The sequence below is a fragment of the Motacilla alba genome, chromosome 4 (genome assembly GCF_015832195.1).
Source record: "Motacilla alba alba isolate MOTALB_02 chromosome 4, Motacilla_alba_V1.0_pri, whole genome shotgun sequence".
NCBI lineage: Eukaryota > Metazoa > Chordata > Aves > Passeriformes > Motacillidae > Motacilla > Motacilla alba.
The window spans coordinates 1,744,259-1,767,909 of record NC_052019.1 but is presented as its reverse complement, the minus strand read 5'-3'; the positions used below and the strand labels follow the sequence as shown (position 1 = coordinate 1,767,909).

The 23,651-nt window shown below is 51.2% G+C and overlaps 1 protein-coding gene across 3 annotated transcripts in view; it reads left to right on the top strand.

Moving 5' to 3' along the window:
- DYSF (dysferlin) overlaps positions 1-23,651 on the top strand; it is a 60,648-nt gene that overhangs the window by 31,757 nt on the left and 5,240 nt on the right. For 2 of the 3 annotated variants that reach the window (XM_038135676.1, XM_038135675.1), the window contains 10 exons: positions 4,139-4,237; positions 4,811-4,939; positions 5,679-5,834; positions 7,056-7,147; positions 8,546-8,716; positions 9,586-9,728; positions 12,956-13,095; positions 13,958-14,046; positions 14,261-14,356; positions 16,510-16,651. In XM_038135676.1, the coding sequence (XP_037991604.1) occupies positions 4,139-4,237; positions 4,811-4,939; positions 5,679-5,834; positions 7,056-7,147; positions 8,546-8,716; positions 9,586-9,728; positions 12,956-13,095; positions 13,958-14,046; positions 14,261-14,356; positions 16,510-16,651 (1,257 nt within the window). Of the gene's footprint in view, positions 1-3,097; positions 3,110-4,138; positions 4,238-4,810; positions 4,940-5,678; positions 5,835-7,055; positions 7,148-8,545; positions 8,717-9,585; positions 9,729-12,955; positions 13,096-13,957; positions 14,047-14,260; positions 14,357-16,509; positions 16,652-23,651 lie in introns of all 3 variants that reach the window. The other variant, XM_038135673.1, reaches the window with a different exon arrangement.

Sequence of the window (23,651 nt, the reverse complement as noted above, 5' to 3'; positions counted from 1 at the left end):
ATGCTCAGAGTCCCTGCAGGGGCTCCAGGAGAGCTGCAGAGGGACTGGGGACAAGGGACAGAGGGACAGGAGGCAGGGAATGGCTGCCCCTGGGAAAGGGGAGATTGGGCTGGGATCTTGGCAAGGAATTCCTGGCTGGGCTGGAATTCCCAGATTTGCTGTGGCTGTCCCTGGATCCCTGGCAGTGCCCAAGGCCAGGCTGGATCCACCTGGGATAGTGGGAGGTGTTCCTGCCCATGGAATGGGATAGAACAAGATGGGATTTAAGGATCTCTTCCCTTTTCCTGCTCCCTTTGTGTCTTTTCCATGAGAAAAGTGGATGTTGGGATTTTCCTGGGTTTTATAGGGAGGGCGGTGGAGCTGCTTTGCCTTCTCAGGGATAACGCTCCAGAGGAGCAATTCTCTTCATCCCAAATTCATCCTGGTCAGATTCCCCATGGAATCATGGAATGGTTTGGGTTGGAAGGACCTTAAATCCCATTCCATTCCACAATTTCCATGGGCAGGGGCACCTCCCACTACCCCAGGTGCATCCAAGCCCATTCCAACCTGGCCTTGGACACTTCCAAGGATCCAAATATTGTCCAGTGGATGGATTTCTCCATCTCAGAGAGGTGGCCGTGCTGGGATCCTGACTATGGAAACAAAAATTCCTGAAATAACCCCCCATCCCGCTGTCCATCCACATTTTTAATTTCCATGGAAATCTTTTTGGTTTAGGACAAAGAAAATCCAAGAAAAAAAAGAAAAAATAGGGAAAACCTGTGAAGCAGTTATTTAAAATCAAACTATGGGAATATTAGGTGGGAATAAACCATCCCATTGTCCTGGTTCTTCCAGGATCCTCCAGGAATGGGAGTCAATGTGATAAACCCCAGTTTGCAGAAAGATGGGAATGTTTCCTCGGGAAAACCATCCTGGTTTGGAAAACTGAGTTCCCATCTTCCTTCCCAGCTCCTTCTCCTTTATGGCTCGGGAACTTCACACAAAAGCAGGAGCTGGGAATGAGGCCCAGGGGCTGCAGCTGGGGAAATCTTGGAAAAAAGCTTTTCCAGCCAAAAAAATCCAGCTCCGTGCAGAGCGTGTGAGGGAGGTCCTGGATTTCACCGGGATCTGCCTCGGGCTGGGGCGTTAATGAGGAGGGGGAAGAGTTTAAACTGCCAGAGGGCAGGGATGGGTGGGATCTTGGGATGGAATTCTGTCCTTTGAGGGTGGGCAGGGGCTGGGCTGGAATTCCCAGATTTGCTGTGGCTGTCCCTGGATCCCTGGCAGTGCCCAAGGCCAGGCTGGACACTGGGGCTTGGAGCAGCCTGGGACAGTGGGAGGTGTCCCTGCCAGAATGGGATGGGATTGAAGGTCCTTTCCAACCCAAAATATTCTGGAATTCTGGAGCCCCTCTGCTCTGGAGCCAGGCTGGAGAGCTGGGAATGCTCCCCTGGAGAAGGGAAGGCTCCAGGCAGAGCTCAGAGCCCCTGGCAGGGCCTGCAGGGGCTCCAGGAGAGCTGCAGAGGGACTGGGGACAAGGGACAGAGGGACAGGAGGCAGGGAATGGCTGCCACTGGGAAAGGGGAGATTGGGCTGGGATCTTGGCAAGGAATTGCTGGCTGGGAGGGTGGGCAGGGGCTGGGCTGGAATTCCCAGAGCAGCTGGGGCTGCCCCTGGATCCCTGGCAGTGCCCAAGGCCAGGCTGGATCCGCCTGGGACAGTGGGAGGTGTCCGTGTTCATGGAACAGGATGAGCTTTCAGGTCCATTCCCATTCCATATTTCCATAATTCCATGATTTCTGGGCATCTCCCGGAGAAGAGGAGCTCAGGAGGGACTCTTGGACCCCTCTACTCCTCCATTCCCTGCTGAGCATTCCTACAACGCGGTTACTCTGCCGTTACTCTGCTGTTACTCCAGCTCATGCTGCTTTCCAAATCCCCCAATGCAGGGCACGTTAACAGAGCCGAGCGGAGCCAATTCCAGCCAATCCACGTCTGTAAACTATTTGGGATAATTGGTTGTTTGCTGTGTTTGCTCCTTCCAAATCCAAGCCCACATTTCACGGCTTCTCCGGTTACTGCTCCTTGGAAGAGCTCTGGGTGTTGGATGGCTCCTCCTGGGAATGGTTCCCATCCCAGCGCTGCCCCGCCGGAATGTTCCTGATGGTTTTAATATTCCCAGCTGGGAGCCAGCCCATGGCAATGCCACTGGGGAGGGGGGAAAGTATTCCCAGAGAGAACTCCTGGATTTCCACAGCCGGGGTTTGTAGGATCATGGAATGGTTTGGGTGGGAAGGGATCTGAAACCTCATCCCATTCCATGGGCAGGAACATCTCCCATTATCCCAGGTGGATCCAAGCCCCAATGTCCAGCCTGGCCTTGGGCACTGCCAGGGATCCAGGGGCAGCCCCAGCAAATCTGGGAATCCCATCCCACCCCCTCCCCACCCTCCCAGCCAGGATTTTTTTTCCATAAAGGAGGAATTCTCCTTCCTCCAGCTGTGCTTTGTTCCCAGAGCCGCTGCAGTTCCTGGGATTACAGGATTGGGTGAAATGATCCGGTTATTCCCAGGATATCCCAATGATGGGTCCCTCTTGGGAAAAAAGTTGGAGTTCTGGGGTGGTGAGAGGGAAGAGGGATGGAACAGGGTTGGGGAGACGGGAAACCTCTGGATAATCATGGCAGTGGCTGTCCAGGTGGGAATAAGCTGCTTTTCCAGGAGAATTTCAGGATTTGGTCACTTGAGGTTAAATTTATCCAAAAGGGATTCTCACCTGGGGGTTTTGCTCAGTGGGATCCATGAAAAAGCTGGAAAGGGAGCTCAGATCCCGATCCCAGAGATTGTCTGTGCCATGGACAAACCCCTGGAGGTGGTTTGGGATACCTGGAGGGATTTTTATCTTTCCCCTGCATAAACGAAATTCCTCAATCCATCCTTTGCTGATTCATTGCTTTCCATGGCTTTTCCATTCCTAAACGGAATCACATCCCTCATCGTTAATATTCCTGCCGCTCCCCTTCCCTCCTCTTTATATTTTCCCTGTTTTTCATTGGAATATCGGTCAAAATCCACCAAAATCTCTAATCCAGCTCTTTCCCTTGGGGCTGCAGAGGATTCTGTGGGTAAGTCCTGTGGGATGAATTTTTCCTTGTATCCCAATACCTGTGGAATGTCATGATGTCCGAATGGAGCCCTTGAAATAAAGGAATGGGAAGTGACGAAAGGAAAATTGGGATTTCTCACCCCCTCCCAAAAAAAAGGAGGTGGCAGAAACCTCGGAGTGAAATTCCAGAATATTCCAATTAAATCCAATGTCTATCCATTAAATCCCATGCTGTTGGCTTCAGATATAAATCCAACGAAACTCCCATTTGGAATCCTCCGGGAGGTCACAGAGCTGGAATTCTGCAGCCTCCTAAAAGGAGACGCCAGGATTTTCCAGGAATTTTCCATGGACTGCTGGCAAAGCGATCTCAAAAATGGGATTCCTATAAAACCCATGGAATATTGAGCCGGCATGGTCCGTTTTTCCTCCTGGAATGGTTTGCACTGAGAATGAGGCAATGGGAGTTGGTGAGAGCTGAGGTTTTGTGGGATTTTCCCAGTTTTTTTCGTCCGAAGGTTGTGTCATTCCGGAGACCTGAGCATCATTGGGTTTTAATGGAAAAATGGGAATTGTATGGATTTATTAATTTATCCGCAGGTTTTGTTGGGGTGGGGAGGTTGGGAAGTGCTGGGATACAACCAGGAAGTCAATCCCTGTCTCCCAAATCCCAGAAATTTCCAGGGAAAGCCTAAAATTGGGGCATTTCAAGCTGTTAACACTAGAGTTAAATTGGTTCATTCCCTGCATAGAAATCCTGGGAAAAGCACCCTCACAGTGGCCAAAAATTCCCTAAAAATGCTCCAAATTCTTGGAACATTCTTCTTGGAGCTCTACTTCATCTTCCTATGAGGAATAATCCTCTTGGGAATATCCACAGTGGCTGTAACACCAGGATTTGGGCTTGGAGAATCCCAAAAAAACCCTGGAAATCAGGGATGGGGTTGATGCAGGGTTCACTTCCCAAATCTGGGAGCTGCTGCTGTTTTCCGATTTTTTGGGGTTTTTTTTTGTGGAAAATGAGTAAATTTGGGATCTCTGGCTGCAGGAGGAGGAATTCATCGACTGGTGGAGCAAATTTTACGCTTCCACAGGAGAGAGGGAAAAATGTGGATATTACTTGGAAAAGGGATTTGACACCTTGAAGGTGAGTGACTTCCGTCGGGTGTGGATCCTTGGAATTCCACTCTCCATGGTTTCTTTGGGATTTTCGGCTTTTATTTTTTTTTTCCATCCAAGTTCACAAAAACCAAACCATTTGTCCCCGGTGTGGAAAATTCCGTTTCCTCTGGAAAAGCCTTTTGGGAAACTTCTGGAAGTTTTCCCTTGGGAAGCGGCAGAGGGGGTGGGGAACAGCCACCCTGGGGAGGGTTTGGGAATGAGGAAAATCAGGGATTTCTCAGGGAAGAGGGAGATTAAGGCACAGGAAATGCTGAATTTAATGCATTTACATTTAACCGCTTTTTCCTTGGTTTTAAGGAAAATATTCCCAGCTGGAAGATCTCTATCCATGAAAAACCTACCAGGAGACCTTGGCTTTGTCTGGGTCATTGGGATGGGCTGGAATTTATTGTGGGATTCCCAAATTCTTCTCTTCTCACTGCCCCAGAGAGAAATAAGGGTGAAAATTCCCAGAAATTTCTCCCCGTGGGATGAATTTTCCTAGGATTGAGGAATTTTGTTGGAGTTTTTTCCCCATGATCCATCTTTTCCTCCTCAGGTCTACGAGACGGAGCTGGAAAACGTTGAGGAATTTGAGCATCTCTCCGACTTCTGCCACACCTTCAAACTGTTCCGGGGCAGATCCCAGGATTCCAGCGACGACCCCTCGGTGGTGGGGGAATTCAAGGTGGGGTGGATGCTCTCCCCATGGATTGTGTCCATAGGGGTGGGAATTGGGGGATCTTTAAAGTCCTTTTCAGCCCAAATTGTTCCGTGAATATAGGAATTGTGGGAGCTGCGGAATCCTCATCCATGGAAGTGGCCAAGGCTGCTTGGAAGGGGCTTGGAGCAACCTGGGCTGGGAGTGGAGCAACCTGGGACAGTGGGAGTGTCTCTGAACATGGAAAGGGTGGGAATGGGATGGGATTTAAGGTCCTTCCAACTGAAACCATTCCAGGATTCTGGAGCTGCTCTGGAGCCAGGCTGGGAGAGCTGGGAATGCTCCCCTGGAGAAGGGAAAATTCCAGGGAATGCTCAGAGTCCCTGCAGGGGCTCCAGGAGAGCTGCAGAGGGACTGGGGACAAGGGACAGAGGGACAGGAGGCAGGGAATGGCTGCCACTGGGAAAGGGGAGATTGGGCTGGGATCTTGGCAAGGAATTGCTGGCTGGGAGGGTGGGCAGGGGCTGGGCTGGAATTCCCAGATTTGCTGGGGCTGCCCCTGGATCCCTGGCAGTGCCCAAGGCCAGGCTGGACACTGGGGCTTGGATCCACCTGGGACAGTGGGAGGTGTCCCTGTGTTGGAATGGGATGGGCTTTAAGGTCCCTTCCATCCCAAACCATTCCATAATTCCATGATTCATTCCGGTCATTCCAAGCCTGCTCCCATCTCCTCATGCTCTTCCCTGAATTCCCGTGTCCTTCCCAGGGTTCCTTCAGGATTTACCCTCTTCCCGACGATCCGCGCGTTCCGGTGCCTCCCCGGCAATTCCAGCAGCTCCCGGCCAGGGGACTCCAGGAATGTCTGGTCCGGGTTTACATCATCCGCGCCTTCGACCTCCAGCCCAAGGATTCCAATGGAAAGGTATCCCAGTGGGAAAGCTCGGCGTTGGCTCGTGTAGTGGATTCTTGGAACAGCTCGGCCCTTATTGGTCAAAATTGGGTCAAAATTGGTCAAAATTTACAAATTTGCCCTAAAATTTAGGAATTTGTCCCTGTTTTCTGCCCCCCTGGGAATATCTGGGAAGTCTGGGAGGCAACTCTGCCTTTGTCTGCTGGGATTTTTCAGGATTATTTCCAGGAGTTTTGGGTTTGATTTTATTTTGGGTTTTTTTTTGGTGTTTTGGTGCTGAAGGGAATAAAATCCCATTTTTTCCGAAATTCCTTCTTGCAAAGGTTTGCTGGTCTGGAAGGGAAATTCTGGGAAAATGGGAATTGTGTAGGTCCAAAACTCCCAAAAAATCAGGGAAGGGAAAAATCCTTTTTAATTATCTTGGTTCCACTGGAAAAGAGGGAAAAATTTAAGGAATACTGTGGGAACTGTAGGAGGAAATACTTAGGAAAGATTGATGGGAAAATAGTAAATACACATTGAAAATTTATGGAAAAATAATGAATAGACATGAAAATATATGGAAAAACATATGGAGAATTTATATGGAATATGGGAAATATATATGGAATATATGGGAAAATAGATGCAGAAATTCCAACCACTTTTGAATTTTCCCCATTTTTTAAAATGGATTTGGAATGGAAGTTTTTCATTCCTAAGAAATCCCCCGTGAGTAATTCCTGAAGATTAAAAGGAAGGAAAAAAAAAGGAAATTTTTCCATTTAAAAACCCCAAACCAACCCAAATTCGATCCCAAATTTCCCCTGGGATGGGAATTTTCTGGAGGCTCATCCCAGCCCAAGGAATACCTGGGTGCTCCTTCCATTCCCTGAGCGCTGTTTCCCACCCATTCCTTAAAAAACAAATCAGCAGGAAAAGGAAAATCCGGGAGAAGTGATGAGAAAACTTGGCCTGGGTGTTTTTCCCAGGGAATTCTTGGATGTGGCTGGGATGGTGGATCCCTGTAGATCCAGCTAAAATCTTTTAGGTGGAATTGGATCTTTCCCTTGAATTTTTTTCCTTCTCTTGCAAAAAAACCCAACTTGAACTAAATCCCCCAGTTCCCAAACTGACGCCGAATTCCCAGAATAATTTTATTTGGGTGAGGGGTGGGATTTGGAACAACCTACGGAAAAGGGTGGGACTGGAATCCCATGGGATTTTTATGTTTCTTTCCATGCCCACCTCCAGTGTGATCCCTACGTGAAGATTTCTGTGGGAAAGAAATCCATAAATGACCAGGAAAATTACCTTCCCTGCACTCTGGAGCCTGTCTTTGGGAAGTAAGTGTGGATTCTGTTCAGGATCCATGGAATTTCTTGGATGTCCTATTGAGGGAATTGTGCTGGGCCAACATTCCCATTCCATTTGAACATCCAGTTCCAGGCTGGAGCAACCCAGGATAGTGGGAAGTGTTCCCTGCACATGGCAGGGATGGGGAATGGGATGGATTTTAAGGTTTTTCCCATTCCAGTCTATTCCATGATTCCCTTGGCTCTCATTCATCAATCCTTGGGATTTCTGAGCTGTGGATTAGGGAGCTGGGATTCCATAGTGGAGGAATCTGGATTATCCCGTTGATGGGAAGGAGTTTTGGGGAATTTCTCCTCATCCAGGAATTTTGTTTCAATGTCTGAGGGAAAAACAGGAGGAATGGGCAGGGATGGTACACCTCCTCATGTTCTGGAAAAGGATTATCCATGGATAATTGAGTTGTTTCCCTCAGAAATGGGATAAAATTCCAAGGATGATGGTTTATTCTGGGAAAAGCTGTTTGGCAAGGCGGGAAAAGGAGCAGGGAAACTGAGGAAAGCTCAACTCCATGGAGCTTTGTTCTCCCAGAAAATCAAAGAATCATGGAATAGCCTGGGTTGGACAAGACCCGTAAGGATCATTGATCTGACTCCTTCCCAGGACAATCCAAACAATCCCACCCTGTCCCTGGGAACATTGTCCAAATGCTCCTGGAGCAACCTTGGGAATGTGGCCATTCCCTGAGGAGCTGTTCCAGCTGTTCCCACCACCCTCTGGATGAGGAATCTTTTCCTGATTTCCAACCTAACCCTCCCTGGAGCAGCTCCGGCCATTCCCTGGGCCCTGACCCAGAGATCGGAGCTGCTCCTTGGGATGAGCTCCGGGCTGCCAAAATCCGGGACTGGGGGCACAAACAGGGATCAAATCCTGCTTCCTGTAAAATCCACCTGATTTTCCAAGGCTGCTCCCACCAGTCCCGGCCACCAATGACGGGACACCTTCCCAAAAAAGTGAGATGGAGAAGGAGATGAATTTAAATGGGATCTTGGGAAGAAATTCCTGGCTGGGAGGGTGGGCAGGGGCTGGGCTGGAATTCCCAGATTTGCTGGGGCTGCCCCTGGATCCCTGGCAGTGCCCAAGGCCAGGTTGGACACTGGGGCTTGGATCCAGCTGGGATCAGGGAAGGTGTGGATTGAGGAGGTCATTAAGGTGTCTCCCGATCCAAACCATTCCATGATTCCATGATTCCTTTATAAACGAAGCCAGCACAACACAGCCCTGGCCTGGCTGGATCAAGGTGACACGGAAGCTCAGGGGCTCTGATCCATCCCATCACCAGTGGGGCTGGATGGAGCGTGAACCCATTCCCAAGGAATTCCGGCAGCACCGTCTTCTTTTCCCAAGCATTTCCCTGTTCCTGTTTCCAGGATGTTTGAGCTGAGCTGCACCCTGCCCCTGGAGAAGGACCTCAAGGTCACCCTCTACGACTACGACCTCCTGTCCAAGGATGAGAAGATCGGCGAGACCGTCATCGACCTGGAGAATCGCTTCCTGTCCAAATACGGCGCTCGCTGCGGCCTCCCCCAGACCTACTGCGTGTGGGTGCCGCCGTGGGCTTGGGATGTCCAGGAATGCCAGGATTGGGATGCTGAGGTGGCCGCGGGATCACAGAGGGTTGTCCTGAGGGACCTGGCTGAAGCTGCGCTTCCCAGAGTCCTGGTTGTCCTCCAGGGAGATCCTGTTCTGTGCCTGGTGGCTCCTGGTGACCTCGTGCTGAGGACACCGCCAGAGAGGCTGTGGCTGCCCCATCCCAGGAATGGGAGATTGGGCTGGGATCTTGGCAAGGAATTGCTGGCTGGGAGGGTGGACAGGGGCTGGGCTGGAATTCCCAGAGCAGCTGGGGCTGCCCCTGGATGCCTGGCAGTGCCCAAGGCCAGGCTGGACACTGGGGCTTGGATCCACCTGGGACAGTGGGAGGTGTCCTTGAACATGGAAGGGGTGGGAATGGGATGGGTTTTATGGTCCCTTCCAGCCCAGCCCATTCCAGGATTCTGGAGCTCCTCTGCTCTGGGAGAGCTGGGAATATCTAGTCTGGAGAAGAGAAGGATCTGGGATGACCTTTGAGCCCCTTGCAGGGCCTGCAGGGGCTCCAGGAGAGCTGCAGAGGGACTGGGGACAAGGGACAGAGGGACAGGAGCCAGGGAATGGCTGCCACTGGGAAAGGGGAGATTGGGCTGGGATCTTGGCAAGGAATTGCTGGCTGGGAGGGTGGGCAGGGGCTGGGCTGGAATTCCCAGATTTGCTGTGGCTGCCCCTGGATCCCTGGCAGTGCCCAAGGCCAGGTTGGACACTGGGGCTTGGAGCAGCCTGGAATGGTGGGAGATATCCCAGCCCACGGCACTGGATGAGCTTTAATGTCTTTCCATCCTGACCCATTCCATGATTCCACAATTCTGTTTGGTTTCAGCTCCGGCCCCAACCAGTGGCGAGACCAACTCCGCCCTTCCCAGCTGCTCCACCTCTTCTCCCTGCAGCACAACTACAAAGCTCCCACCTACAAGTCCGACCGGATCATCTTCCGGGATCAGGAATACGTCCTCTCCGAGCTGGGTAAAGATGTCAGGGATGCTTTGGGATTGCAGAATTTCCTTGCTCCAGACAAAGGGATGGAGCTGGATGTCATGGAGACATCACCAGGACTGAGTGATGGCATTGTCCCCATCCTCTTCCTGTCTGCCCATGTTGGCTCTGAGCCATACCCCAGCTTGCTCCTAATCCTGGGATTGAATCCAGACCTTCAATCCAGGAATGCTGATCTTAAATTGGACCCAACCCAACCCCCCTGGATTGGGAGTGACGCTCTCCAACCTGGTGTTCCAAGTGCATGGAGACATCATGAGGAGGGACATCATGGAGGCCAGGAGTGGATGATGGACATCTCCCTGTCCTCCTCCTCCCTGTCCATGCTCTGCTCTTTTCCCAAACTTGGTTGTGCCCCAGATCCTGGGATTGAATCCAGACCTTCAATCCAGGAACGCTGACCTTGGTTTGACCAAACCCAACACCCCCAGGTGGGAGCTCCATTGTGGCTGGGAAGCTCCAGCCTGGAGTTCCAAGTGCATGGAGATGTCACATGGAGGGTGACTGCGAAGGCCGGGAGTGGCTGATGCCATTGTCCCCATCGTCCCCCTCACTGTCCATCTTGGTTCTGCCCTTTTCCCAAGGTTATCCGTAGCCCAAATCCTGGGATTGAATTCCGACCTTCAATCCAGGAACTTTGGCCTTGAGTTTGTGGGAAGCTCCAAACTGATGTTCCAAGTGCATGGAGACATCATGAGGAGCATTATGGAGGCCAGGATTGGGTGATGGACGTGTCCTCCTCCTCCTCCTCACGGTTCATGTTGGCTCCGGACTATTCCCAAGCTTGGTTGTGCCCCAAATCCTAGGATTGAACCCAGACCTTCAATCCAGGAATGTTGATCTTAAATTGGACCCAACCCAACACCCCTGGATTGGGAGTGGGAAGCTCCCACCTGTTATTCCAAGTGCTGCCAGCGCCAGAAGAACAGCTCTTCCATTGGCATCTCATTTTGGGAATGGTCACTAGAGGGAGACAATATCCCACACACAGACCTGGGAATTCTTTTGGGATTTGGGGGAATCAGGGAGCAAACCCAACTTCTACAGAGGAGAAAAGTCCCAGACTTTTAGGGAGGAGTTTTTTGTTTACCCATGGCACCTCCCTCAACCCAACATTCCTGGGACAGGAGGGTTTTTTTGGGAAAACACTGCTTTAAGGCACAAAAAGAGGGTTTTAGTCCCAGGAGGAGGTGAAATCCCACCAGGCCTGGCCCAGGAGCTGCAGTTTGGAATCATGGAATGGTTTAGGGTGGGACCACAAAGATTATCTCATTCCACCCTTTCCATGGGCAGGGACACTTCCCACTATCCCAGGTGGATCCAGCCTGTCCTTGGATACTTTCAGGGATCCAGGCACAGCCACAGCTTCTCTGGGAATTCTCTTCCAGGGCCTCCCCACCCTCAGAGCTAAGAATTCCCAACATCCCACCTAAATTTTGATTGGGTTTTTTAAGGCCACCACACCAAGGATGTCACCACAGCCCAGGGCAGATCCCTCTCTGCGCTCTTGGAAAACAAAGCACAAATCCCTTCAGGAATTCAGGTTTTCCCCTGAGGAGAAGGGAAGCAAGGAATCCTCATGGAAAAGTTCTCCCAGGAGAGCTGGGGAGGTGTTAAAATGTGTCCCCCCCGTGGCAGCGCCTGCTGTCACCTTCTCCAGCTTTAACGGCAGCGAGTTCAAACAGCAGAACAAAGCCCGAGGCTTGACCCGGAGCAGATCTGGAATCCAGCTGCGAGCTCTGGAGCCGGACTGGGAATAAACTGGAGCCGTTAAACACGAGAGCCGGAATTTTACAAGCCCCTCCCCCGGCCCGTTATTCCATAAGTCCCAGATTTTGTTGTTCTCCGAGAGGGGCTCGTTCTTTTCTCGGCGCATAAAGCCGCACGTGTGCGCACACGCCGGAATTCCAGGGTTTGGGAAAAGGTTGGGAATTAGCCCAGGTGGCTGGAGTTAAGTGCGTCCTTGCCAAGGAAGGAACTGGGATATCTCACTGGGATTTGGTGGAGTTGGAATGATATTTATGGAATACTTATGGAATGATTTTTACGGATCACGTTGTGTTTCAATTGTCCAGGAAGGTGCACGGCCAGAGTGGGGTGACGTCCACCAACCCCAGCCTGGGATTCTGGAGTCATTTTGGTTGGACTCAGAGAATCAGGGAATTTTTGACGTTCCCTGGAAAAGATCTTGAAGATCCTGAAATCCCAGAGTTAGGTTTGGAAAAGACCTCCAAGATTGAGTCCGGCCTTGTCCAGGTGTCCTGTCCAGTTGTTCCTTGGACACCTTCAGGGGTGGGAATTTCACCGTTTCCTTGATATCTAAGGCCAGGGCATTGTGTCCCATCCCAGGAATGGGATGGGGAGGCAGGAGTTGGCCATTGGCTGTACTGGGATGGAGGATGGATGTATGGATGACGGATGGATGGATGATGGATGAGGGATGATGGATGATGGATGGATGGATGGATGGATGATGGATGGATGATGGATGGATGGATGATGATGGATGGATGGATGATGGATGGATGGATGATGGATGGATGGATGGATGGATGGATGGATGGATGGATCCTGAGCAGGAAGAGAACACAGGAATGTCCATTTTTGAGGAATCTTGGCCCATCTGTTGGTATGGCGTAGGTCAGGCAGAGGAGATAATTCCAGGTTTTCCTTGGATGGAGGGCCACAAGTATCCTGGTACAACTGGAGCAGGGACTTGGACCAGAGTAGGAACTTGGAGCATCCCCGAGGCTGTGCTGGTGGTGTTTCCATGTCCTTCCTCCTCCCATTCCTTCTTTCAACCCAAATCCCACAGAGAAGAAACAGGATCCCACTGGGATCTCATTTCTGTCTGCCCGGCTGAAGATCCTGGATGGCTTTAAACTCTGGGATAAACTGTTGGGAGTAGGAACATCAGCAGAGGATTGATGGGAATCCTGATTTCCTGGACTTTAGGAGAGCTGGATTCATTGGATTCTCCTTTCCAATGGATCCATCTGGATCCTTGCCATGTTTCCCTGGCTATGATTTGTGGGGTGGTTGCACAAGGGTCTCCGTGGGTTCCCCACTGGGAATGGCATCCCTGTGCCCAGCAGGGTTTGTGGTGACGGATTTGGGAATGGAGGCTGTGCTGGCCCAGCTTTTCCTGGCCAAAATCCATCCTTGTGGGATTCACTCTGCTCTCTTCCCTGTGGCAGAAGATGGAAAACCCCCGAATCCGCACCTGGGGCCGGTGGAGGAGCGGCTCGCCCTGGCTGCCCTCCGGAAGCAGGGATTGGTTCCGGAGCACGTGGAGACCCGGCGCCTTTACAGCCCCCTCCAGCCGGACATCGAGCAGGTGGGTCCTGGGATGAGTCCAGGATCCGCCTGGGATGAGTCCAGGATCTGCCTGGGATGAGCCCAGGAGCGGCGTCTCCTGATCCAGATGTATCCAGAGGGAGAATCCAGCTGGGAATGTCTGCCCTGGGATACAGGATGTTCCCAGGGAGGAGAGGTGGTCATTCCCTTCAGCATACGCTCCAATTTTTAAATTAGATTTAACTTATTTTAGTTTAATTTAATTTAATTTTATATTAAAAGTCCTACTTGGAATTCTTCTCCCAGAATCCTGGGATCACTGAGGTTGGAAAATCCCTCCAAGGTCATCCAGTCCAAGCTGTGCCCGATCCCCACCTTGGCACTGAGCGCCACATCCAGGAATTCCTTGGACACCTCCAGGGATGGGGATTCCAAACCTCCCTGGGCACTTCCAAGGCCTGAGCACCCTTTCCATGGAGAAATTCCTGCTGATGTCCAACCAGAGCCTCTCCTGGGACAACCTGAGGCCATTGCCCCTTTTCCTGTTATTCCCTGGGATCAGATCCCAACTCCCACCCGGTTCCAACATTCCAGGAAGTTGTGGAGAGCCAGAAGGTCACCCCTGATCCCTGTTTTTTCCAGGATGAACCCCTCTCCCAGCTCTCTTGGCTTTTCCTGGTGCTCCAGCCCCTTCTTTCCCACCTCCCTCAGCTGCTCCTCAGGATTTACATCCATCAACACATTCCCAACTATCCCTCAAATAATTTAAAAATAACCTTTAACGCCACTTTTCCTTGGAGGATTCCTCCCCTCCCACCCAAGGGTCCCAGATCTCCCTGGGCAGGTTCTGGTGTTCCAGTCTGGAATTTCCCAAGGTTTCAGGGCTTTGTTTTTCCATGCAGGGAAAGCTCCAGATGTGGGTGGATCTGTTTCCCAAATCCCTGGGACATCCTGGCCCCCCTTTCAACGTCACTCCACGCAAAGCCAAGAGGTAAATTCCCGTTTCTTCCTCATCTTTTCCTTGGGAAAGGAGTTGGGAATGCTTGGAAGCCTCGGGTAGGGATGGATTCACCCACCTGGATGAGGGAGAGGTGTGGAATCATCTCTGGGGAAATGGCTCCCGCAGGGAAATCCATCAATAGGACAACGATTCCAGGTGGATGAGTTTTCCACCTTCTCATGGTTTTATTCCCGGGATTTTCCAGGTTCTACCTGCGCTGCATCATCTGGAACACCAAGGATGTGATCCTGGATGACCTCAGCATCACCGGGGAGAAGATGAGTGACATCTACGTCAAAGGGTGAGTGTCCCAATCCGGAGCATCCCGGATTCCGGAGGCTGGAAGTGCGGGAGCAGCAGGGAAGGAGTTAAGGAGGTCCTTGGATTGGTATTGCTGGGACAGACTTGGATTCTGCTGGGATGGAGGAACCATCACGGCTCTCCAGTTACGGATCCATGAATTTCCAAATGTGGATTCACATATCCAAGTATGGATCCACACCTCTCCAATCATGGATCCACAGCTGTTCGATTATGGATCCACTCCTTTCCACATATGCATCCACCTCTCCAGTCATGGATCCACACCTTTCCAATCATGGATCCACACCTTTCCAATCATGGATTGACACCTCCAGCCATGGATCGACCCCTCTCAAACTATGGATCCACCCTTCTCCATCCCTGCTGGGATGGAGGAACCATCATGGCTCTCCACTTATGGATCCATGAATTTCCTACTGTGGATTCACATCTCCGAGTATGGATCCACACCTCTCCAGCCATGGATCTGCACCTTTCCAGTGATGGATCCACACCTGTCCAACCATGGATCCACACCTCTCCATCTCTGGATCCAGGTTTTTGGAAGACACGTCTCTGCTGAATTTACAACCTTTTTCTTTGGATCTCTGGGATGATCCCATGGCATCCCATTTTTCTTTGGACTGCTTGGATGTTCCATAGTGGGATAAGATGTGGGAGCAGCCTGGCCATGGGGAGAGGAGCTCGTTGTCTGCTCATTCCCAGCTCCTCTCCCAGAGTTTTTCCATGTTCATAGTTTCGATTATTCACATGGCTGCTTTCTTTGGAATCCCCTTTATTCCTGGAAACAGCCCTTCCCTTCCCTTCCCTTCCCTTCCCTTCCCTTCCCTTCCCTTCCCTTCCCTTCCCTTCCCTTCCCTTCCCTTCCCTTCCCTTCCCTTCCCTTCCCTTCCCTTCCCTTCCCTTCCCTTCCCTTCCCTTCCCTTCCCTTCCCTTCCCTTCCCTTCCCTTCCCTTCCCTTCCCCATTTTAGGATTTATCTTGTGTCTAACGGTGCAATCCCAGCCCATGGAGTTCCTTTTTTTGTGCCTTTTTGGGATTCAGGGCAGGAAGAGGCGGGATCTGGGAGCAGACTGTAAATCCCTGGTTTACAATCCCGATTTTCCCCCTGTAAATCCAGAATGCCGTGAGGCTTTCCTGGCATTCCCATCAAGTCCGTTGTTATCAAGCTGTTCCATGTCTTTTGGGGCTCCTAAAAAGTTGTGCTGCTGGAGAAGTGGGAGCATCCAGGGGCTGCTGTGATCCCTTTCCCAATTTTTAGCATCCAAAAGAATCCTGCAAGGCTGGAAAGGAGTAAAACCTTGCTCAGCTTCCACATCTTCCATCCCAAAGGAAAATCATCCTGAAAAATCCTATTGGGAATGGGTGAAATGATCCTTTTTGTGCCTGAGGATTTGCCTATGGATCAGGAATCCTGTAGGGAACGTTCCTTCCATCCATTGTTGCCTCTGGAACAGAGGCTGGAACCTGCTATCCTAGATTGGATATTAGGGAAAAATTCTTCATGGAAAAGCTGTCAAGCCACAGAATGGGATTCCCAAGGAATGTTCAGGCTGGGAGAGCTGGGAATGTTCACCTGGAAAAAGGAAAAAAGCAGGGAATGCTCAGAGTCCCTGCAGGGGCTCCAGGAGAGCTGCAGAGGGGCTGGGGACAAGGGACAGAGGGACAGGAGGCAGGGAATGGCTGCCACTGGGAAAGGGGAGATTGGGCTGGGATCTGGGCAAGGAATTGCTGGCTGGGAGGGTGGGCAGGGGCTGGGCTGGAATTCCCAGAGCAGCTGGGGCTGCCCCTGGATCCCTGGCAGTGCCCAAGGCCAGGCTGGACACTGGGGCTTGGATCCAGCTGGGATAATGGGAGGTGTCTCTGCTCATGGATGGGGTGGGATGATCCTTGAAACCCATCCCAAACCATTCCATGATTCCGTAATTCTGGAGATGCTAGCCCCAGCACTGATTCATCTCCCAGCTCTGGGACTGCTGCATTCCCTCTCCCATCTCCAGGTTTTCCCCACCCCCATTCCACTGGGATCGGGAATATTCCATTTCCCACTCACGGACGTTGTGACACTGGGCGAGATCCCAAACCCTTGCCACGATCCCGATTTTCCATGGGCTCCATTTGTCCCTGGCAGGTGGCTGGTGGGACACGAGGAGAACAAGCAGAAGACGGATGTCCACTACAGATCCATGGGAGGAGAAGGGAATTTCAACTGGAGATTCATCTTTCCCTTCGATTATCTCCCGGCAGAGCAGATGTGCCACGTGGCCAAGAAGGTGAGTGGTCCTGGATGGAATTCCTGCATCCTTGTGGGAATTCTGGGGTGAAACGGAATTTCAGACCTTCCTAAGCAGAACTGCGCAAAGCTCAGCCTTTCCATGGTGTTGACAGCGAAATTTTGGGAATTTAGTTCAAAAATCCGTGTTGGGAAGCAAAGTGGAGTTGGAATTAGAGGTGGGTGTTTTTTTTTGGACTGATCCCTCTGGGAAAAATTCATCCAGGCTGGAGCAGGAAAAACATTGGAGCAAGTGTCCAAATGCTCTTGGACAACGGGGATATTCCAAAGCTGGAGATGGCAATTCCATGGGGATGGTCTGGTGGGAACCTCTGTTTTCCAGCATGGAATAACAGGCGTTGTGCCATGCAAAAACTTCCTGAAGAGGCTAAAAATGGGGAAAGGAAGGAGCTGCCTCCAAATTTCTGGTGGGAACATGGACTGGGATGTGCCGCTGGAAGAAAAGCTTTGGATTCAGGGAGAGGGTTGGATTTGGAGTTGAAGTAGATTGTTTTGGATGGGGTTTTTTGGATGGGGTTTTGATCCCCTTGTTCCTCCAGCTGCTCCTGGTGCTCCTTGGATCAGTTCATGGGAATTGCATGGATGGAAGGACACAGGAATGTGGTTGGGATGAGTGCATGAAATGATGGGAATTAGGGAAAACTAGACACCAAGCAATAGAGGAGATCAATGAATTTAAATTTCCTTCACCTGGAGATTAAAAGGATTAAAAAGGATTAAGATGAACAATCCAATGGAACATTCCCTATCCATGTCAGGGGATGCAACTGGATTATCCTTAAGGTCCCTTCAATCCAAACAATTCCATGATTCTGTGATTTTTGGCTCTTTGGGGTCAGTGGACAACAGGAAAAATCCTGGCTTCCCATGGCACCTCCCTGGAGGCTCAAAGTCCTTCATCCACCTCATCCCAACCCTTCATCCCTTGAGGATGCTCAGATTTGGGACACCAGCAGGAATTTCCTCATGGAAAGGGTGGTCAAGGCTTGGAAGTGCCCAGGGAAGTTTGGGGCCCCACCTCTGGAGGTGCCCAAGGAATTCCTGGATGTGGCACTCAGTGCCAGGGTAGGGATTGGTCCCAGGTTGGACTCGATGATCCTGGAGGATTTTCCAGCCTCAGTGATCCCATGATCCCTGCTCCCTGTTTTTGCTCAGCCTCAGTATTCATGGAATATGAGGTGCCCAAAGATTCCTGCTTGCAATGGGACCAACCCTGAAACCCACTGTGATCCCCAAAAACCCCCTGGGATCCACAAAACCCCTGGAATCCCTGAAACCCACTGGGATCCACAAAACCCCTGGAATCCCTGAAACCCACTGGGATCCCCAAAAACCCCCCATAATCCCCAAAACCCACTGTTATCCCCACCCCATCTTCTTTTCCATGAAACCAGCACCTCGGCCAGGAAGATGCTGAGCAAATCCCCGCATCCCAGACAATTCCCAGCTTCCAAAGCCCTTCCCGGGCAGTTCCAATGATTGACAGAATCCCAGCCAGGCCCATTTCACGCTTCATATCCCACAAATCCCAAGTACAGGGTGTACTACATCCAATTATCTCGCTTGGAAAAAGCCAAGACCCCCTCCATAAACCCCGTTAAGCAAATCCATCCCGCTGTGCCGATCTGGAATCTTTTCCCACCACATGGCTTCCAACGCTGGATCCGAAAATAAACACCTTGTAAAAGCTCTCTGTAAAGGCCGGAATAATGAAGGAAAAGCCGGGTGGAGCATTCTGGCTCCGGGAATTTTTTGATCTCGCCATGTGCTGTTTGAACTCCGGCTTGGTTCCTGCGGCCGTAAAAATCCCGGCTGGAAAGGCAGGCGCTGGAAGGTGGAATTTCAATCAAAGGTTGGGAGCGACTGTGGGGAACTGGGAGCTGCTCAAAAACACCTGTGCCCAACTGGGCTGGGAGGGAAAGAGTTTTCCAATGGTTCTCCTTTGTCTGCTCTGTGCCGGAGCTCCCAGGAGCGTGACCAGGTGGATTAGGAATCATGGAATTATGGAACAAATTGGGTAGGAAGGGAGCTGAAAGGTCAGCCAGTTCCATCCAGGGACAATTCCCGCAATCCCAGGTGGATCCAGCCTGGCCTGGGGCACTGCCAGGGATCCAGGGGCAGCCCCAGCTGCTCTGGGAATTCCAGCCCAGCCCCTGCCCACCCTCCCAGCCAGCAATTCCTTGCCAAGATCCCAGCCCAATCTCCCCTTTCCCAGTGGCAGCCATTCCCTGGCTCCTGTCCCTCTGTCCCTTGTCCCCAGTCCCTCTGCAGCTCTCCTGGAGCCCCTGCAGGGACTCTGAGCATTCCCTGGATTTTTCCCTTCCAATTCCAGCAATCTCCACTCTCCCAGCCTTTCCCACGCCAGAGCTGCTCCATCCCTCTGATCATCCTGGTGCCTCGTTTGGATTTGCCCCGCGAGCTCCAGGTCCTTCCCATGCTGGGAATTCCAGAGGTGGAATTCCTGTAGGTGGGGGCTCCATGGGTCATCCCAACTCAGGCTGCAAACGCTCTCTCCAAAAAATACAAGGATGCCCCTGGATAAGACAGTGTCCATGATATTTTGGTTTGATGTGAATACCTGGGGTGGTTTGGAGACTGGAAATCCAGGGAAAACCCAGGAAAATGAAGGTGCCACTCTTCTTCCTGCTTTTCTGAACCTTCCAACCACTTCAGGATGGTTTTCCGTAGCTTTCCTGGCTGGATTAATGTTATTAAAATTTTTCATCTCCTTCTGAGTGGGGAATTTTTCCCAATCCAAGTTTCCAGAATATTTCCATGGAAGGGAAATATCCCCATCTTTAGGACAGCTCTTCGGAAACATGGAAATGCTTTTTTGATGCTTTTCTCAGCATCCCTTTGGAATTTCCATCTTTGTTCCCGCTTCTTTTTTGGTGCCATCTTTCTCTTCCAGCCCTGGAAAATTCAAACCATGTTGGCTGCATGGGAAGAGCACATTCCCAGGTTTCTGAGTCCTGCAGGAAAACAGTTTCTGGGGTGGAAAATGAGAAAATCATGGAATGATTTAGGATGGAAAAGCCTCCTAAGACCACCGGCTCTGCCAAGGCCACCACTGACCACATCCCCAAGTGCCACATCCGGAGGGATTTTAAATCATTCCAGGGATGGACATTCCATTGTTTCCCTGGGCAGCCCCTGCATGGCTGGAAAACCCTTTCCATGAAGGAATTTTCCCTAAAATCCAGCCTAAACTGGAAGTTTAAACTTTGAATTCCCAGTTAAGCCTGTTATGGGATGGGTCATGGGACAACCAGGACAATCCGAGGTCACCTGGACGTGCATCCCAGTTTCCCAGGCATCTGCTCAGGGAAGACCTTGACTCCCACATCCCGCAGGTGCCACGGGGTGGAAAATGCATGGAATTGGTTTTGGAATGTTCAGCTTCCTGTGCCAATTCCAGCAGCAGCTGGATATGGTTGCCAAATCTGGATCTGGGAATTTCTTTAGGGTAGGAAGGTGTTTGCATGGAATGTCGGAGCAAACGGCATCTCCCTGGATGTGCCGGGTCTGGTTCTGGAATTCTTATGGACATGGAAGGACTGGAGCATGTCCAGGGAAGGGAAGGGAGCTGGGAAGGGGCTGGAGAATTCCTGAGGGAGGTGGGAAAGGGGCTCAGCCTGGAGAAAAGGAAGATCCAGGGGGACTTTCTGGCTCTCCACAACTTCCTGGAATGTTGGAACCGGGTGGGAGTTGGGATCTGATCCCAGGGAATAACAGGAGAAGAGGCAACGGCCTCAGGTTGTCCCAGGAGAGGCTCTGGTTGGACAGCAGCAGGAATTTCTCCATGGAAAGGGTGCTCAGGCCTTGGAAGTGCCCAGGGAGCTTTGGAATCCCCATCCCTGGGGGTGTCCAAGGAATTCCTGGATGTGGTGGGGATCGGGCACAGCTTGGACTCCATGGTCCTGGAGGATTTTCCAACCTCAGGGATTCTGTGACATCCAAGGGGAGTCTCCTGCATGTCCAGGACTCCCAAATTCCATGTAGGTTGCACCTGAAACAGGACTTTTTGGGAGCAAACTTCCTCTCCTTCCCAAAAATCCGGTTTCCTCCTTTGCATTCTGGAGCACATCCACAGTCCAGGAGAAATGCCGCTCTGTCAACACTTTCCTGGGAATCTGAGCTGATTTTTTCCCTGCTGCTTTATCCACAAAAACCCCATAAAATATCCCTGAGCCTTCCCTCGCATGGAAAACAAACCCCCAAACAATAATTCCAACCTTTTTTTCCCCGTGGATTGGACAAGGCCGGGATATAAATTTCGCGCTCCGGGTTGTTTTTATAGGGAATGTTCAGGGCTCGATTTAATCATGGAAGCAAATTTCACGCTGCCTTGAAAGGGACCCATAAACTTCACTCGGCATCAAATTCCCCCTTCCCAATTCCCCGGTGCTTTTCCTGCCTTTCCAGCGGAGCTCTGGGTGTCCCCAGCTGGACAGGGCTCGGAGCAGGGAGGTTTTGTCCCCAGCCAAGTGCTGTTTTATGGAGTTTTTCCATTAAAAACAAAAAAAAGAGGGGAATTTGGAGCAATGGAGCATTGAATTCCCACCTGGAAAGCGTTGAGCCCCACCTCAGTTGTCCCTGGAATGCCAGGATGTTGTTCTGAGGGATTGGGATGCAGAGGGCGCAGAGCCAAGGTTTTGTTGGCTTTTTCCTTGGACATTGCAGTGGGAAGGAGAAAAGGTGGAATGCCAAAGTCTGCTGGGTTTTCCAGCAGTTCCGTGGGATCGTGGGATGGTTTGGAATGGGAAGGACCTTAAAGCCCACCCAGGGACATCCCACTATCCCAAGCGGGTCCAAGCCCCGTCCAACTTGGACACTCCCAGGGATGGGACAACCACGGCTTCTCTGGGAATTCCATCCCAGCTCCTCCCCACCCTCACAGCCTGAAATTCCTTCCCAAGATCCCATCCAACCTTTCCTTCAGCTTCATTATCCCGAGGGACACGGATCCAGTTGGGATAGGTGGTGATCCCAAGTGGGAGGTTTTCCTTAAGTTTGGCTCGGCGTGGATGGGATGGGGTAATGAGAAATTCCAGCAAATCCTCGGGAAGTTGCATCAGCCCAGAAGGGAGCGTGGGATGCACCTGGAGCATGGACACATCCATGGAATGTGGGAATGATGGGATAAACCTCTGAGCCAGGAATTCACTGGGAAGAAGAGACACCTGGAGGACATGGAGCTTGTGGAAATCTCCTTTCCAAGGAATATTCTAGCCAGGAAATGAGATGGTCTTGAGGGTTCCTTCCAGCCCAAAACACTCCGGAATTCCATATATTTCCCTGTTTTCCAAGCCGAATTTGGGAACCTGGATTTCTTCCGGAAGGGACAATCCAAAGGAGCTGGTGGTGTTCACCTTGGAGATGGATCTTCCGCCACCTTGGAATTTTCCAGCCCCTCCTGAGGTCATCCCGACCTTGTTATCCATGGAACCATGGCTCCTGGATCCCTGTGGATCCCTTCTTTCTCCAGTTTCTGGGAAAGGGAAGAATCAACATCAACTCTTCCCCTTTTTTTAGCGTTTCTAATTCAAAATGGCTGGGAAAGCTGGGAAAAATCCCCCTGGATAAACATCCATCCCAACCCACTGCAACCAGCAGAGGGGAGAGAGGGAATTTTCCATGGACGTTCTTTGGGATTTCTGGATTATCCAATATCTCAAATGCATCCATAAAATGCTCCAATGCAAAATTCCTGGCATGTTTTCCCAAAACCGGGCAGGGAACGGAACAAAATTGAAACAGAACCATCCCGGGGGATCCCTTAAAATGAATCCAGTGGGATTGGAGTGCCCACAGACTCCCGGCTGGAATATTTGTGTTCCTATGGAATGTGACACGTTTTTCCTCCTTTTATATAATTTAATATTGGATGAAATAATAATTCCGAGTCTTGGGGTGAATTTATGGAGCGAGGGATGAATAACGCTGGAGTTTCCTGGTTTTAATTAAATCCCATAATTTCTGACACTTCCAGGAGGAATTGCCACCGGGACACCCTTGGAGGGATGTCAGGAATCCCGCTGGGATTTTCCTGCTCTGTGCTGGAGCCAGGAATAACAATCCCAACAATCCCTTGGCTTGGGGTGGGATTTTGTCTTTCTCCTTTATCCCAACGTTTCTTTCTGGACATCAAGAGGAATTTTTTAAATGGAAAATATGATTAGGCTTAGGAAGTGTCCAGGGAGGTTTGGAGTCCCCATACCTGGAGATGTCCAAGGAATTCCTGGATGCTGAGGTGGGGATTGGGCACAGCCTGGACTCGCTGATCCCAAAAGGCTTTTCCAACTTCAGGGATTTTGGGATCCTTAATCCTAACTCCCAGGCATCCCAACAGTGGTGTAGATCCCTTTTGGAAAAAATTCCTGGTTTCACACATGGAAATAGTGACGTGGATTCTGCTTCTCAGGCAGTGGATATTCCTTACTCTGGGGTGCAGAACGTATGGATAACTTGGGAATGTTCCCCTGGAGAAGGGAAGGCTCCAGGCAGAGCTCAGAGCCCCTGGCAGGGCCTGCAGGGGCTCCAGGAGAGCTGCAGAGGGACTGGGGACAAGGGACAGAGGGACAGGAGGCAGGGAATGGCTGCCACTGGGAAAGGGGAGATTGGGCTGGGATCTTGGCAAGGAATTGCTGGCTGGGAGGGTGGGCAGGGGCTGGGCTGGAATTCCCAGAGCAGCTGGGGCTGCCCCTGGATCCCTGGCACTGCCCAAGGCCAGGCTGGACATTGGGGCTTGGAGCAGCCTGGGAGATATCAGCAGATTCCTGGGATACCATGTAATCTTCCTTTCCATATCCATCTTCCATGAATAAATTCAGGAGCCCAGGGTGGCCTGAACTGGCGTTTGATGGTCTCAGGTTGTCCCGCTGCCTGTGACACACCTGGGAGCAATTGAAGCTGTGGTGGATCTGGAAGGGAAGGGATCCTTGGGAATTCCCTGCCAGAAGTGCTGATTTAGGGGTCAA